Source organism: Zea mays, chromosome 6, assembly GCF_902167145.1.
Source record: "Zea mays cultivar B73 chromosome 6, Zm-B73-REFERENCE-NAM-5.0, whole genome shotgun sequence".
In the NCBI taxonomy this organism is placed as follows: Eukaryota; Viridiplantae; Streptophyta; class Magnoliopsida; order Poales; family Poaceae; genus Zea; species Zea mays.
Window position 1 is genome coordinate 131,390,385 of NC_050101.1, and position 16,483 is coordinate 131,406,867.

The 16,483-nt window shown below is 43.4% G+C and overlaps 2 protein-coding genes across 2 annotated transcripts; one reads left to right on the top strand and one right to left on the bottom strand.

Annotated features, from left to right (window-relative positions):
• Nucleotides 1–2,564: 2,564 nt before the first annotated feature.
• LOC103631388 (aspartyl protease AED1) lies at nucleotides 2,565–4,312 on the bottom strand. The gene has a single exon (XM_008652310.2). It carries the CDS (start codon nucleotides 4,211–4,213, stop codon nucleotides 2,759–2,761), a length of 1,455 nt encoding a protein of 484 aa, XP_008650532.1. The 5' UTR covers nucleotides 4,214–4,312; the 3' UTR covers nucleotides 2,565–2,758.
• A 2,893-nt stretch (nucleotides 4,313–7,205) lies between these two features.
• On the top strand, nucleotides 7,206–8,145 carry LOC103630000 (uncharacterized). Its single transcript, XM_020540092.2, has 2 exons — nucleotides 7,206–7,564; nucleotides 7,960–8,145. The coding sequence occupies exons 1-2, from the start codon at nucleotides 7,397–7,399 to the stop codon at nucleotides 8,143–8,145; spliced, it is 354 nt and encodes a 117-aa protein (XP_020395681.1). The 5' UTR covers nucleotides 7,206–7,396.
• Nucleotides 8,146–16,483: the final 8,338 nt, after the last annotated feature.

The window sequence follows — 16,483 nt, forward strand, 5'->3', positions numbered from 1 at the left end:
GTTTTCACAATGGTGAAAAGTTGATAGAATGTTCCTAGAGTTTGTAGATGATGCGAAATATGTAATGTTTCATTTAAACATTGATGGCGTGAACCCTTTCGTTGAGCGAAGCAGCGGTCATAACACTTGGCCTATGAATCTATGTATGTACAACCTACCACCTTAGCTATGTTTAAAGCAAAAGTTCATTATGATGTTAGCTTTTATTCACGGCCAAAGCAACATGGTAACTACATCGATGTGTACCTAAAACCATTGGTGGATGAACTTTCGTAGTCATGGTCCGAAGGTCTACGTATGTGGGACGAGCACAAAAAGAAGGTTTTTATCCTACATGCTTTGTTATTCATAACCATCAATGATTGGTGAAAGGGAAATGTGACATTGTCACGTTAAGAAAAATATACTAACTTGAAGAAATCCACCAGAAGAAGTATGTCTCTAGTAGCAGTTTATCTATACCGCTATACTTCAAATAAATCTAGAGCCACCCTAACAAATGACCCTGTAGACATAGACTACCCTCCATGCAACAAAGCAATTGCACCCAGAAAATCAACACATTAAAAATAAACGTACGAGATCCTACTCAAAGTTCTCCTTTCTCTTACTCACATCCAACAGATGATGTTCTTTGAATCATCCCTCATCCCCGCGCTCCCACTGCACGTGCCCCTGCTCTACCTTCTTCTCTGCATGGGAGGGTCGTGGCCGGGCAAGAGATATGTGCACGCACACGACGTCAATCATGTACGCGAGGCGTCAATCATGTATGCTTTCCTTTCTTCCTTTACTTTTTTGTGGTTTTTTCTTCTTTGATTTATTTATCTTTTAAAAGTTTTTTATCTATATCACAACATAGTCCACCCGTTTAAATTATACAAAACCAGCTCAATCAAATCACCTCCACACCCATAACATCTACTAAATCCACCAAATAAATTACACCCACACTTAACACGCCATCAAAACCAACAGTTCAGATCGATGGATAACCCCCTCTCCCTTACTCACTAAAATCCAATGGACAATATTATTTGGATCATCCCTCCCCCTCCCCCTTCTTCGCGACCTCTAGCCCCCATCCTCCCCCTCTCCCCTCCCACGCGTCCACGCTGCCCCCTCCCCTCACTCATGTTGTCGCTATCGGCGTCAACACTGCCCCTCGCATCGTTGTCTTCGTTGTTGACCCTTTTTGGCCACATGATCGTCGCGTTAGCATGGGTTATATGCTAGTAGGTATATGCTCACATTTCTAGGGCTTCTAGTTTCTGATTCCTATTGATTTATGTTCTTTATGAATCATCAGCAGCAATAATTCCACATTAGAGAGAAATCACATCCATACTAGTGAGAAACCGGTATAAGGTCATTCTCAATCCAAGTTTCATACTCATTAAATTTGGTGACACATCATGATGCTTGGTGACATGGCAATGCAATTAAGATGAGAAATATAGAGAGAGTTTCATGGGAATGAAACCCTAGATACATGGCTACCTAGTTTAGGATCAAAGCAGACTGAAAAGCAGGCACATGCTATGTATGGTCGACATGTATGCATTTTCGTTGCAGGTTAAGTAGCATTAATTCACTTTTGGAGAGGCTTTTTTTGTCTAGTGCTAAGATCTTTGTTGAGTGCAAATCCATGTGCACTAGGCAAATAGATTGTTTGCCTAGTGTTGCACTAAAAAACACTTGACAAAGTAGAGGTTTTCCTAGAGCCATACACTCGGCAAAGAGGCGGTTTGCCTAGTGTCGGGCACTTGGCATAGTCCGACACTCGGCAAAACAGGAATTTTTCCTGGTGTTCATTTCCAGACACTAGGCAAAGAGGCATTTTGCCTAGTGTGCTTTGTTGACATTCAGAAAAGTTTTTCTATTATTTCTTGTCCCAAAGTTTTTCTGTTGTGTTCCTACAGTACATGGAACTCCATGTTCAATTTTGGCACAGTTCTCGAAGTCTTTGCTATATTTTGAAATCTTATTTCATTTAATTCAATTTCTTCCGATAATTCAAATTTGAACTGGAACTCAATCGAATAATAGAAAAACGAATGGAAAAAGATATTCATGTTATTGAGTATAAGTTGAGGGCGAAGCCAGAAATAGACCAGAAAATTGAACATCCTGTTCCCAAATCATGACCGTGAACTTGCGATACAGTTGTTTTAAAATTGTATAAAAAACAAATAAAGTCAGAAAATCATGAAACTTGTCAAGATATCATGATAGCATATGTGGAAGGTGTGATAAAAAGTTGACAAGGTGTCGTTAAATTTTGTCATGTAAGATGCTTAGATTTTATCGACGCTAGATAAAGATTTTGTGAGTGCCCGACAAATAGCACTCGATAAAGATGTCTTTGTGGATATTTTTTTACTGAATGTTATTTACCGAGTGTAAAAGGGCTTTTGACGATTGGCCAGACATTAGGCAAAGAAGACGAACCCAAAAGTGATTTGGGTTATATATATATATATATATATATATACGGAGAATGAAAAATAACCAACAAAATAGAAGGTAAACTGTTATTTTTATTGGGCGGTAGTATTGGCAAACATGACAAAGACATAGGCATCGCATCGAACTATAGCTTTTGAGCGCTGTGGCTGCTGCTTGCCGCGCGACTCCTGAGTCTTATTATTACATAGATAAAAGTTGTCACACACCCATGGCATGCTTGCTCTTCACCCTGCATGCGTGCAGCTGGCGTGCATATATATATATGCGGGTGGATGAGCAGTCAGTGCAATCAGCAGCGGTATGGGACGAACCCAACCTTCCCTCCGCGCACGTCGTACACCACCTCCGTCGACATCTGCGCCATGCTCCCAATCACGGTGCCGCCATCACAATCATCATCCTGCGCTACAAACGCGAGGCACCCAATGGAGAAGTGGTTATCGGGGTCGGTGAAGTACATCATTTCATCCATCCAGAGGTCGACGTCTGCCCCGCCGGCGAACTTGAGCGTCACGGCCGGCACGGAGAAAGCGTCCAACCCGGTGAAGTTGTAGCACGTGTCCAGGCTTCCGAGCGGCGGCGCGGCAGGGTACTCCGACATGGACTTGCGGAAGCTGTCGCGGAGGACCTTGTACACCTGGGGCTTGAGGTAGGTGAACGTCGTGTGCAGCTCGAGGATGGTGTCGTCTCCGGCGATGGCGGCGGGCGGGATCGGGAGGTCCGGGCCGCCGAGGCCCAGCCCGACGAGATCCACGACGTACAGGTTCCCGTTGCTGGGGCTTCCCCTCAGTGGGGTGTAGCTCACCTTGCGTCCCAAGAGTTCCGGCTTGGTGGCGCCGAGCGAGAGGAAGCCTACATCGGCCGTGGAGGCCGGCAGGCAGTAGGAGAAGGCGACCGCGTGCGGCGGAGAGGAGGCGACGAGGCGGGACGGCAGGGAGTGGCTGTTCCGGCTGAGGTCGAGGATGCCAGCAGAGCCATCCTCGGCCGGGCCCGGCGCGATGCCCTCGAGACACGCGAACCTGAACTTGTCCACCGTGGCCGACGACGACGGCGTCAGGGTCAGCGTGTCGGTGAAGAACGTCGCGTTGCCCAGCAACGTGTTGTTGAAGGAGACGCTGAGGGTGCAGCTGGGTCGTCCGGAGCAGCCGTGGAACGGGCAGTCCGGCGAGCCGCAGGGGACTTGAGAGACAGAGGACGACGCGGATGGGTCGAAGGCGTGGTCGGCGCCGGAGCCGCACGGCGTGCACTGTAGCAGCGTGGCACCGGTGGTGGTCGTGTCGAATCCCACGGGGAGCTTCTGCATCGGAGTGCCGAAGCCAGCGACGACGTGGTACTCGAACGCACCGGGCAGCTCCTCGATGGGTTCGCCTCTGCTGGGGATCGAGACCCCTCCTCCAGGAGGTGCTGCGGGTGCAGGGGTGCGGTGGTTGTCTTCCTCCCTGTGCAGCAGGGAGCGGAGGCGGAGCGCGTCGCGGTGGAGGACGTCGGCCACGGATCGCCTTTCCGGCTGCTGGTTCCGTGCGGCTCCGGCGAGAGGGGAGCATGGGCTCAGCCGGTGCACCACTGGCACTGCGGAATGTGCAGAATGTGCGGAGGAACAGGTCGGTTTCGGTCGCCGCCGTGGGTCTCGGTTGGAACGGAGAACGTGGTGCCTGCCGTCACGGGTGTAGCTGGTGTGGTAGGAGCAACCAAGATGGGGCGAAACAAGGAGCAGCAGGCAGAGGAGAAGAGATGGAACGGCCATACTGCTGCTGCTATAGTGCTAGCTCGATCTCTAGCTAGCTCTCGGTACGTATTGTTGAAGAGAAGGGTAGCAAGAGCCTGCCATATATATAGGCCGGGGAGCCAGCATTGTTCTTGTAATGTTCTCGTATACGATGACTATAGATAAAAGGTTAATATAACAATTATTCTCACCGTTTGTGTTTGGTTCTCACCTTGTTTGCATGCTTCCGCGTTCAGCCCAAAGCGTTGCGTTAATGCATACGGAATCGCAATGGCTTGGGTGTAACGCCCGGCCACGGAAAACTTGCTGGGCTAGATGGTAGCGATACATATGTTTTTAGGGCGCGTTTGTGTACATATGTTTAGGGCGCGTTTGTGTGGGATGGTAACAGTTTTTACGCTCACGGGCATTAAATATATGTCGAGCGCCGGGCAAGAGCAAAGGCCAAGGTGATGTCTTTGCCGAGTGTCACATGTATAGACACTTGCCAAAAGAGTTGTGTACCGAGTTTCTTTTTATAACACTTGGTAAAGTATATATTTGTTTTTTTCTTTTTGATCCAAGCTTTTTCTACTATGTTTCTAGAGTACCTAGAACTACACATGCAATTTTGGCACATTTCTCTAAATGGTTGATATATATATATATATATATATATATATATATATATATATATATATATATATATATATATATATATATATATATATATATATATATATACACGACAGCACTAAAATGCACCTGGGTGCATTCTCTATATTGAATGCACCCAGGCGTAATATATAAATACACCCCGATCAAGCCTCATCGCGCCCTCGGCCGTGCTGTTCCCGCGCCTCCCTGCCCCCCGCCGCCGTCGCGCGCCTCCCTGACCCCGCGCCACCCTATCCCCCGCAGCCGCCGATCGCATCCCTGTCACCGCGCCGCCGCCGTCTCCTTCCTCCGATCCTCTAACCCTAGATCCATGGCCCTACCGTCGCTGCCGCACCTTGAATCGCCTCGATGCTCCTCCCCTAATTTCTTGGCGATTATTGTGGCTGGAGGTGCTGATCCCTTGCATCACAAAACGTTGCTGACGCCACCGCCTTCAATTCCACCTGGATCGCTGGTCACTCCTGATGCAGCCCAGCTGTTCCATCCGGTAAGAAAAAAAACAATCAAAAATTGTTGCTCCACCGTGTGTGGTTTGTTGATTTTCTGTTGCATCGTTTGTTGCAAACTTGAGTCTCTGTTTTTACTCATTGATTACAATTGCATGGTGTGTTTGTGCTCCAGTTGCAACGTTTGTTGCTTGTTGATTGCAACTAGGTGTATACTCTAATTGCAAACTTGAGTCTCTGTTTTACTCATTGATTACAGTTGCATGATGTGTTTGTGCTCCAGTTGTAACGTTTGTTGCTTGTTGATTGCAACTAGGTGTATACTCTAATTGCAAACTTGAGTCTCTGTTTTTACTCATTGATTACAGTTGCATGGTGTGTTTGTGCTACAGTTGCAACGTTTGTTGCTTGTTGATTGCAAATAGGTGTATACTCTAATTGCAAACTTGAGTCTCTGTTTTTACTCATTGATTACAGTTGCATGGTGTGTTTGTGCTCCAGTTGCAACGTTTGTTGCTTGTTGATTACAACTAGGTGTATACTCTAATTGCAAACTTGAGTCTTTGTTTTTACTCACTGATTACAGTTGCATGGTGTGTTTGTGCTCGAGTTGCAACGTTTGTTGCTTGTTGATTGCAACTAGGTGTATCCTCTAATTGCAAAACTCATGATTGCGTGTTGTCCTGCAGGATGCAAACATACTTGATGTGTTTGTCCCCAGGGTGGAGCAAACATTTGATACAAAAGAAGAAGCCTACCTCTTTTACCTTGACTATGCAAAGTTGGCTGGTTTTAGTGTCAGGACAAAAAGGACTAGTAAAGAAACCACACACTGGGTTTGCAACCGTGAGGGATTTCTGAAGCCAGGTCAAGAGAATGAGGAGCCTATGACAAATAAGACATCGATGAGAATTGGTTGCCCTGCTTATGTGAAGGTGAAGGAGGACAAGAAGCGCAATATTTGGTATTTTCATCATGTTCAGGAAGCACACAATCACAAACTTGAACCCTCACCAAGGATGGTGAGATATATGCATTCTCATAAGCAGAGGGAGGCAGCGTTGTATGACCTGTTTGCAATCATGTCAAAGAGTGGTGTGCCAACACAGGCAGCAATGAATGTAATGTCAGAATTATTTGGAAGCCGTCAAAACTGGCCGTTCACAGAGAAAGATGTCCATAACAAGTAGGTCATAAAAAAACTGACATCATATCTTTGTGCGATATATTGACAACAGCATCTTCATTTGTTTTTTCTTTTATGGTACAAGAAAGATGAGCAAGCAAGGGAGGAGAGGGATGGTGACATGGATAAACTGTTCCAATTTTTCAGGGAGTGCAAAGAACACAATGAATACTTTTACTGGGATGTGGATTTTGAACCAAAAACAAATGTGCTTCGGAGCATTTTTTGGTGTCATGCAAGTCAGCGTGCAAAATACAAGGATTTTGGGGATGTAGTCACATTTGACACAACACACAAGACTAACAACAAGCATATGTCGTTGGCCATGTTTGTGGGTTGCAGCAATAATTTGAAAAATGTGTCCTTTGGCCAAGCACTTCTTCGGGATGAAACAATAGACACATTCAGATGGCTTTTTGAGACCTTTAAAAGTTGCATGGGTGGTCAGCAACCTTTTGTGATTCTTACAGGTACGCTTTGGCTACAAAAAAATGCTTGTCACATAATTACTGCTGTGTTGTTGCAACTGTATCTTTGAAGATGATTGCAATATTTTAAACTGCTTGATTGCAAACCTATTGGGGTTGTTTTGCTGATTTTTATTTTTGACAAACAGATGAAGATGCAGCGATGAAGGAAGCAATAAGGATTGTGTTTAACAAGACACAACACCTAAATTGTCGATGGCACATAACCAGAACATGGGATTACAAACTCGAGGAGCTGTACAAATTGCACAATGATAATAATCTAAAGGAGAAACTGCAGTCCCTGATAAACTATCCTCTGGGGCCCACACAATTTGAGGTGGAGTGGAATAAGCTGGTGGATGAATGTGGCATAAGAGAACACCCTGCAATTGTTGCATTGTGGCAGAAAAGGAAGAGATGGATAGCAACATATTTCAAAGGCATGTACTGTGGGCGAATGACTTCCACCCAGAGATCTGAGAGCCAAAACAGGGTTTTGAAAGATGGTTATGTTAACAATGTGACAAGCCTGCATATATTTGCAAAGAGGGTGCTTGACTCTATTCAGCACACAGACCACATGGATGCTGGGGAGTCACACTACTCACAGGTATTTGCCCACACCCCTGAATTTTTTGGTCTGATTGTAAAAAAATTGTTAAACATAAATGATTCCAACTGCTGGTGTGGTGTGATTGCAACTACTGTATAATTCTACCCAAATATCTGTTAAAAATGTAAACAAAATGATTGCAACTACTGGTGTGTTGTAATTGCAACTGCTGGTGTGGTGTGGATGCAAACACTGAATAACTCTGGGGAATTTTGTTAAACAAACAATGATTACAACTGTTGTCTGGTGTAATTGCAACTGATGGTCTGGTGTGATTGAAACTTCTATATAACTATGCTCAAAAATCGGTTAAACAAACAATGATTACAACTGCTGTCTCGTGTAATTGCAACTGCTCTATGATGTGATTGCAACTGCTGGTCTTAATGCAGACTGAAGTTGTCAGAGCCTGCAAATCAAGATTTGATGAGCAACTCAGCAGGGTGTACACCAGGGCTGTGTACAATGAATACAAGAGGGAATATATTAACAGCACAGCTTTTGTGATAGAGCCTGATCCGGGAGTGGAATGCGGTTACTTGGTGAAACATGAGAAAGGCGATGGGACATTTTGCTAGGCACAACACGCATTCAAGGTGGTGGCTGACAAAGCAGCAGGCGTGTATAAATGCGAATGCATGCAGTGGGAGCATACAGGTGAGATGAATTGCAACCTCATTACATTAAAAAAATTAAACATTGATGTTCCTGCATATTTACATCCAAATTGCAACAAAAAAATGCAGGTCTGTTCTGCATGCACATAATAAAGGCATTCACCCACCTCCAAGTCCAAAACATACCTGAAAAGTACATTCTGAAGCGATATACACGTAATGCAAGATCTGTGGTTCCGTGGGACCGGCACGATGTGAGTGTTGGTGGTCAAAATGAGACAGAGCAGTCAAGGTTGTCGAAGCTGCTGCCAAAGTTAATGCGACTGGGAAGAGCGGGAAGCAAATCTGATAGAGCATACACTGAAACTATCAAACACATCGACATGATAACTCCTGGGATTGAGCTTCTACGAACAGCGGAGATTAGTTCGATTGGTCCGGACGAAGCAACAAATACTGAGTTGCAGCAAGATGTAGAAGGACGGCGGAATATTGGTCCCATTGCACCAACACAACAAAGTTCTGACAACAATATAGAACTTGTTGTGATGCCAACTGGACCTACACCACCACCAGAATCGGGCCTGAATCCAGATTCTGCAAACTGCCTCACTGATCTAAGATTGACTGAACCGCCAGTGTCGCGCACGAAAGGTAGGAAGTCTGCCAGTGGGGCTAAATGTGCTAAAAATAGTGTGGAACCTGCTAATCCATACAGCACATATAGTGGTGGTCAGGGCATAAGAGAGTGCCAAACCTGCCATGTTAGGGGACACTATAGCACAACATGCCCTCAGAACCCAAACAGAAGCAGAGCAGCCGAGAACAAGGACAAAAAGAGAAGTGCGAAAACTGTAGGTTGGACTCCAAGAAAAAGAGGTCGCCCAACAATAAAAAAAGGACTAGATGGGAATCAAGATGAGGCACAGAGTGAGGGGGATGATACACAGCAATCTGGGTGCACTATGGCGGTGCAGGAGTCAGCAGCACACGCGGTGATTGCAAGAATTAGGAGGGCGACAACTTGCCATGTTAATTACCAGGACGAAAGTGATTAAGGATGACTATGAATCTGACTGAATCTCCAATGTAATATTTTAATTTTATCTTATTTTATAACTCTGTGTAAGTTAAACTCAATAATGACTGTGTGACTGTTCGGAAAACAGTGGACACACATGACCAACCAATTGCAACATCGTAGTTGCGCTGATTGCAACTGTATGTATACACTGAATAATACATGAATCTGTGTTATCTGTTTACGTCTCGACATATAATTAAAATATATCTTGTTTTATTATCATATAACAGTTGCTACTACTCATAAACAGGTTTGCAAAGTTTGCCATCATGCTGGTTACCAAACATAGAAATAAAAATGAGTGGTCATGGTCAGTTGCAACTACGATTACAATTTCAGTTGCAACTGTAACATATACGCTGGTTGCAACTGCCTCATATGGAAGGGCTCCACCTCGCCGGTGGGTACAGAACACAAACATATACATTGGTTGCAACTGCAATGGCTGGGATTTTTCAAACAATATTGGAAACTGCAGTTTAGAGTACGATAACAACTAGATGAATAGACCAGTTGCAAATGGAACCAGTGCGCTGGTTGCAACCTAAACAACATTACTGGATTGTTTCTGGAGATAACATAACACAACTGATTGTTTCTGACTACTGCATAACACAACAGATTGTTTTTGCATGAATCTAATTGTTCGACTAACTACTATCCCATTCAATTGGCAACGGACGACCACCAATTCTAAACTTATCAAGCGAACCAGGAATTTCAGCTTGGTTCAAAGGGTGGAAGATCTCGTAATGCAACAGCTCACATCTGTATATCGGGCCCTTGAACTGCAATGGCATAAAAACATCATAATGGTCAGTGACTATATTATGATGCACACATAGAAAACACACAAAAAAAGCACCAAAACAGATAGAAAATCAGTTGACAGCATGGCTAACCGGATTGATTTCCTTAGTCATTTTGTCCCCATCATAATATTCCATGTACTTCCATAAAAAAAAATACAATCGCTTTGACCTGCTTGCTTTGGCACATCAATAAAAGGCCGCCTCCACTTGCTAACTCTGGGTAACTTGAGGTTGGAAACTTTCTGGAAGGCTGCATCAATAATTGGGATTTTGGCAAAGACAGCCTTGTGCCGTTCTTCCTGATTAGAACAATTCAGGAAGTAGTCGTTCGAGTCCAGCACATCAATACGCTTATGGATAAAATTGAAGCAATATACAAAATAGTGAGCACCATCTTTGATAGGGACAAAAACCTGGTGCAAGGAAGGAGTAGAAAACTAATTACTAAAAATGGAAAACATATATGAAAAAAGAAGTTGCAAGAAAAAAGTATAGACAGTTGCAAAGTATGTGTCCTGGTGATTGCAACTGTAAATGATGGAAAGCAAAAAATTGTAGGTATGAAAAAAGTGGGTTGGGGAAAAGGTCTGCTAACCAATTTTGCTCTTGACAAATCATAGTTTTCGCACTCAGACATCAGATGATTCCATACATATATGAATTCTTCCGTCTCAGATTTATCAGCGTTGAGTACTGCTTCACACGTTGATACATTGAACTGTATGTGTTTTCCAGTTTGGAGAATAAATAAAAAATAGAAATGATAAATGATTAAATTAGTTTAAACACATAAATGCAAGACAGTATACAAAAAATACATGGTTTTGGAGAAGAAACTTACATAAAAACCAGTGGTCAGAAACACTCTGTATCCACAAGAATCAACCTTGTGCACAATATCATCATGTCGCATGCAGTGCACGAAAAAGTCTATGATTCCTGACTCACCAAGGGTGTCATTAGAAAAAGATGTTAAAATTTCCTTGCCAGTTAGTCCAACAAGAAGGCCAAACTCCAACAAAATTCTCCTGCGTCAACAAAAAAAAAGAAAAAACATATGGATTAGTGAGAAGAACAGTAGAATGTGCAACTGCTGGTGTGCTGTGATTGCAACTGTTGGTCTAGTGTGATTTCAAAGTACTGAATAACTCTGGGAAATTCTGTTACACAAATATGATTGCAAACTACTGGTGTAGTATAATTGCAACTAGTGTGTTGTAATTGCATGTACTATATAACTCTGTGAAATTCTTTTTAAATAAAAATGATTGCAACTTCTGTTATGGTGTGATTGCAACCACGCATTAGGTGCGATTGCTACTGCTATATAAGTAATTAACTGTTCAAGAAAAATAATTGCTACTTGGTTAGAATTGCAAAATAAAAAGTAAATAGCAATTGCAACTTGGGAAAAACAAAAAAAAAACCTTTTCAGCTCAGGATCAGATGTGATCTTCCGCCTAAGTGCAACAGCCTTGGCCAGGGGTATCTCAGGTCGATTACGAGGGATCTTGAACGGGGATATGTACTCCCTAGGCTTCTTCAGCACTCTATCACCTAGGCGCTTGAATATCATCCTTTGAAACTCACTGAAATCAGCCTGGCCTACTGAGACTTCGTCTTGAGAAAGTCGGATTGGTTGGGTCAAATTGTTGATATCATCATCAGACTCTGCCGGGAACTGGATATCATCAAATGATGAGCTGGGTCCTGCCTGGGCATCAATGCTCTTCTCCAAACTATCAATCTCAGCTTTGGCCTCCTGACGAAGCATGTTCAACCTATCCTCGTACTGTTGGCGCTGCTCAGCATATTCTTTTGACATTTGTAACTGGAACATCTTCTTTAACTTGGCAGCGGGCACCGGCTTTTTCAAAGCTTTGATGTTGTCCTTTAGCTGTTTCTGGATTGCAACCTGTATCCTTTTCTCCTCCGCTTCAACCTTCTTCTCGGCATCAGCCTTCTTCTTCACAACTTCTTCAGCTGCAGCCATTCTCTTAATCTCAGCTTCTTCAGCCTCAGCCTTTCTCTTAATCTCAGCTTCTTCGGCCTCAGCCTTTCTCTTAATCTCAGCTTCTTCGGCCTCAGCCTTTCTCTTATCCTCAGCTTCTTCTTCCTTCTTCTTCTCAGCTTCTTCAGCTGCAGCCTTTCTCTTGATCTCAGCTACTTCGGCCTCAGCCTTTCTCTTATTCTCAGCTTCTTCTGCCTTCTTCTTATCAGCTTGTTCGGCTTCAGCCTTTCTCTTCTCAGCCTCCTCAGCTTCAGCATTCTTCATCTCAATCTCAGCCTTCTTCTTCTCAGCCTCTGCCTTCTGTGTGTTGGCAACTTGAATGGACCTATCGCTCCTCCTTGAGTAAGTTATATGATCCTGGTGCAGTTGAGTAGAATAGCCAAATTAACATATTTGTATTATGAAAGTGAATCATTTATATTATAAAAAAAAGACACGAATTGCATGAACATACCTGGGCAGTAGGATGCTGCATCCCAGTGTCCCTGCTCAGAGGCTCCTCTTCTGTCTCAGGTGGTCCCTGTTCATAATATATGATTAATTGCAAGTTGGTATAGGCTATGATTACTACAATAGGTGGGGCCCGATTGCAACTATGGACTGCTTTCACATGGGTATCAGATGATCTTACCACAGGCCGTTGATCATTGCCAGGGGGGTTTGAGGAAGCCTTCCTCTTGCGAACAGTAATTCGTGGTGCACGAGTCGGCTAGCTATTGGGAGGGGACTGTAATTGTAGAAAAAGGGGAAAAATCATAATATTAATCAGAAAAAAGGAGTTGATGGTAATAAAAAAACACAATAAACTAACCTCGCCATCAATGCTTGCAAAGTGCTCTGGGGAATACATCATTTGCAATATATCATCAATACTTCGGATTGACCCACGTAAATCAGGAGGTGCTGCCAGGGGAAAGAATAAAAAATATAAATGAAAAAAAGGAATAATCAAGATGAGAGAAAACATTTTTTAAGCATGGAAGACATAGGTAGGCTTACTTCTATTCAAATTTCCCTCTTCCAGATCAATGTCATCACCACACAATGGGGTTCTCGTAAAATCTAAGCTGTCATCAAGATCTCCACCACTGCAATCCAACTGTATTTCTTCACTATCACCTCCTCCAGATTGGTCTTCCGGTACATTTGAAGTAGTTCCTGATCCTCCATACAAATTTAAAAAAGTGATTGAAAGCACAAAGTGATGTATATGGGTAAAATTGCAACTTGTATGGTGGGTGGTTGCAACAATAATATTATACTGTATGCAATAAAAAATACCTGCTCCTGCTCTAGTGTCAATTGCAACGGGACTCCGTATAATTTCTTCACCATCACCTCCTCTAGATTGGTCCTCCGGTGCAATTGAACTAGTTCCTGCTCCTGCATACAAATTTAAAAAATGATTGTAAACACATATTGATGTGTCTGGACAAATTGCAACTTGTATGGTGGGTGCTTGCAAACAATAATATTATCCTATATGCAACAAAAAATACCTGCTCCTGCTCTAGGGTCGTTCTTCACCTTCCTCCTGCGCTCTTTGGCAGCTCGCTTCTCAACGATAGCGTCAGCGATAAGCTTCTGAATGCCAGTGTAGCACTCGTGGTGAGCTTTTGCCATAAGGTCGCGGGATATTGTTGAATACTTCACATCCTTCTGTGCGTACGACTGGGCTTCACTAGTGCTTTCATAAAACGCCTTCAAGATGTTCAGCGCATCTGACTTCCTACTCCTTCCAACTAAATCAGTAATACTCTGACCAAAAGAAGATCTAAAGCTAGGGTACTGGTAAAAGACTGGGAGTTGGATATTGAAGGAAGCATGACCGACGGGATCATGGGATGTGCCAAGCACCTCAGCAGATGTCCCAGTAGGTGCTGCTGTTGCTACTGGGACAGATGCTGCTGCTACTGGGTTAGGTGCTGTTGTTGGATTAGGGACTGCTACTGGGGCAGGTGCTGGTACTGGAGCATGTAATATTGCTAGAGCACCAATGGGGACGCCGTAGCACGTGTAAGTGATACTTCTCAACTGAAAGTAAAAAAAACAATGATAAAATGATAAATGAATAACAAATTGCAACTATTGTGGAGTATCATTTGCAACTTACCCTGAGGTGTCCAAACTCAGTGGTCCCAGGAGGAACATCTCCCCTGAGATCCATATTTGCTATAGCATCAATCATCTTGGAGTCCAAGAAAGCACATCGAGGGATTGAAAAAGGACTTGTGTCTAATCCATGTTGCAGGTTGTCAACATAAAGCATCTGCATGTTTTTAACATTAGGAAAAAGACACATGGGTATTTTAGGTTGAATTCATATAATGAAAAAAAGTAAACCAAATTGGCACAGGTGCAATAAGCCAGTTGAAATAGAAAATACTAAAATTATTGCTACTTTATGAACAACATAAATTACAAAATACATGTGAATGTGTGAACTAAGTTATCATAAAAAAAATGTCCTCAAATTGCAACTTGTAACATATGACAGTTGTAACAGTAAACATAAAAAATTACTACTTGTGTAATTGGAAGAGTAAGTTGCAAGGGCAAAAATTGAATGTGTGTGTTGAGCTTACAGCTACAAAGATCCCGCATCCACTGATGGGTGCATTAATGCCTTTCTCCGCAAAATCCTTTCTATAAAGACGAGCAGCTATGCTCAGCCTGTCTACTACAGCTTTGCACCAGTTCTTGTTGCCCATGTTCTGGATGTCCTGAGTGTACTTCACATCATCAATCCTGATGCGAGTGTCAGTATTGGAGAATAGCAGACACTGAAATGCTGCCATGAAAAAGGCTCTCAGGCCCAGCTCCCCATTGAGAGTCCTCTTCTGCAATCTATCAGTGATAACAGATATATTGATACCAGATATGCGTCTATAAGATTTGCCACAAATTTGTTCCCCCAGCTCGTCCCGCAAGGCACGAGCATCTGCATCAGACATGGGGGGCGGATCACTGCCAACGTTTGGTAACTGCAAAACACACCAAACACTGTGTTCGATGATTTGAATCTCTTTTCCACCACCAATCTCTAATTTCATCGTTTCTAGGTTAAGCTTCCGCATCAGCCAGCTGAGCAACTTTCTCGACAATAAGTGCGGCTTGAATCTCAGCAAGCCGCCAAACCCCTTAGCAACCACTTCACTTTTCAATTCATTAGATAGAGAATTCACAAGCTTTATAAACTTCCCAGGTGAGCATCGAATAGCTCGTGCCTTAATTATACCCTTATTTTCATCTCCACCAACAATACCAACATTGTCATCACCAGACCCATCGCCACCAGGAACAAACTCTGTGTCTTTTTCATCATCACTTTCGGCGTCTTGTATAGGAGGGACTTTCAACCTTAATCTCTTCTTCCTTTCCTTCAATTCATTTTTATCTAATTGCTTTCTCTTGTTTTCAACACGGGGAGAGCGACGGACAGCATGAGCGCCTTGCTGGCCTGTGACATTCTGATCTTGATCCATTATAAAAAACACTGAAAAAATGGGAATGAAAAAACATGAGGGCACAAACACATGGTACAGATCTCATAACCAAAAATTGCTAATCAACAAACTAAAACACACAGTACAAAAATAGGAACAAAAAATAGTTGCAATACACACTAATGCTGCACACATACATTAGTACTGGGACAGAATTGCAACATGCGACATAAGCCAGTTGCAACAAGACTGCTAAAAAAATTACTACTGGGACAGTTGCAACAGTGAATTTAAACAAATAACTAGTTGTATACGAGCACAGTTATAAAAGACAGTAATGATGTATGTGGTCTGAAAGTAAAAATTATACAGTTGCAACTTATGTCATGGACCAGTTGCAACAAAAGGTACACTGCAGTTACAAAAGAAGTGGAAACTGTGGGGGATAGATATCCCCTGGGTCCACTAAAGAAGTAAAAGGCCTCACGAAAGGCCCAAGGGCCCAATAATTCGTAAGGTCATTCTTTCGTGGGCCTAGGGAAAGACAACCAACAAAGAAGACGTGAGACTGATTAGTGCAAACCCAGGCGGCCCACAACGTCGAACGAATGAATCACAACAGAGACCCGACTTTCCCGCGCTGAAGCCCCCATGCAACAGAGCCATGCGAGGATAAGTCGGCGAAGGTTACGTAGGGATAAACTCAAGAGGTTCACTATCTTTTAGTTACTTGTTGTTATCGTATCACATGTACTGCTCCACGGCCGAGTATATAAGGCCTAGGGGGCACCCCTTCAGATCGATCGACCCTGTTCTACTTAGCCACCCACAAAAACTCTCTGCGCCCTCTATCCAGAGAATCCTCTTGTAACCACGCTCATATACTCACCAGGACGTAGGGTGTTACGCACTTCTAAGCGGCCCGAACCTGCAAATCTTGTCCATT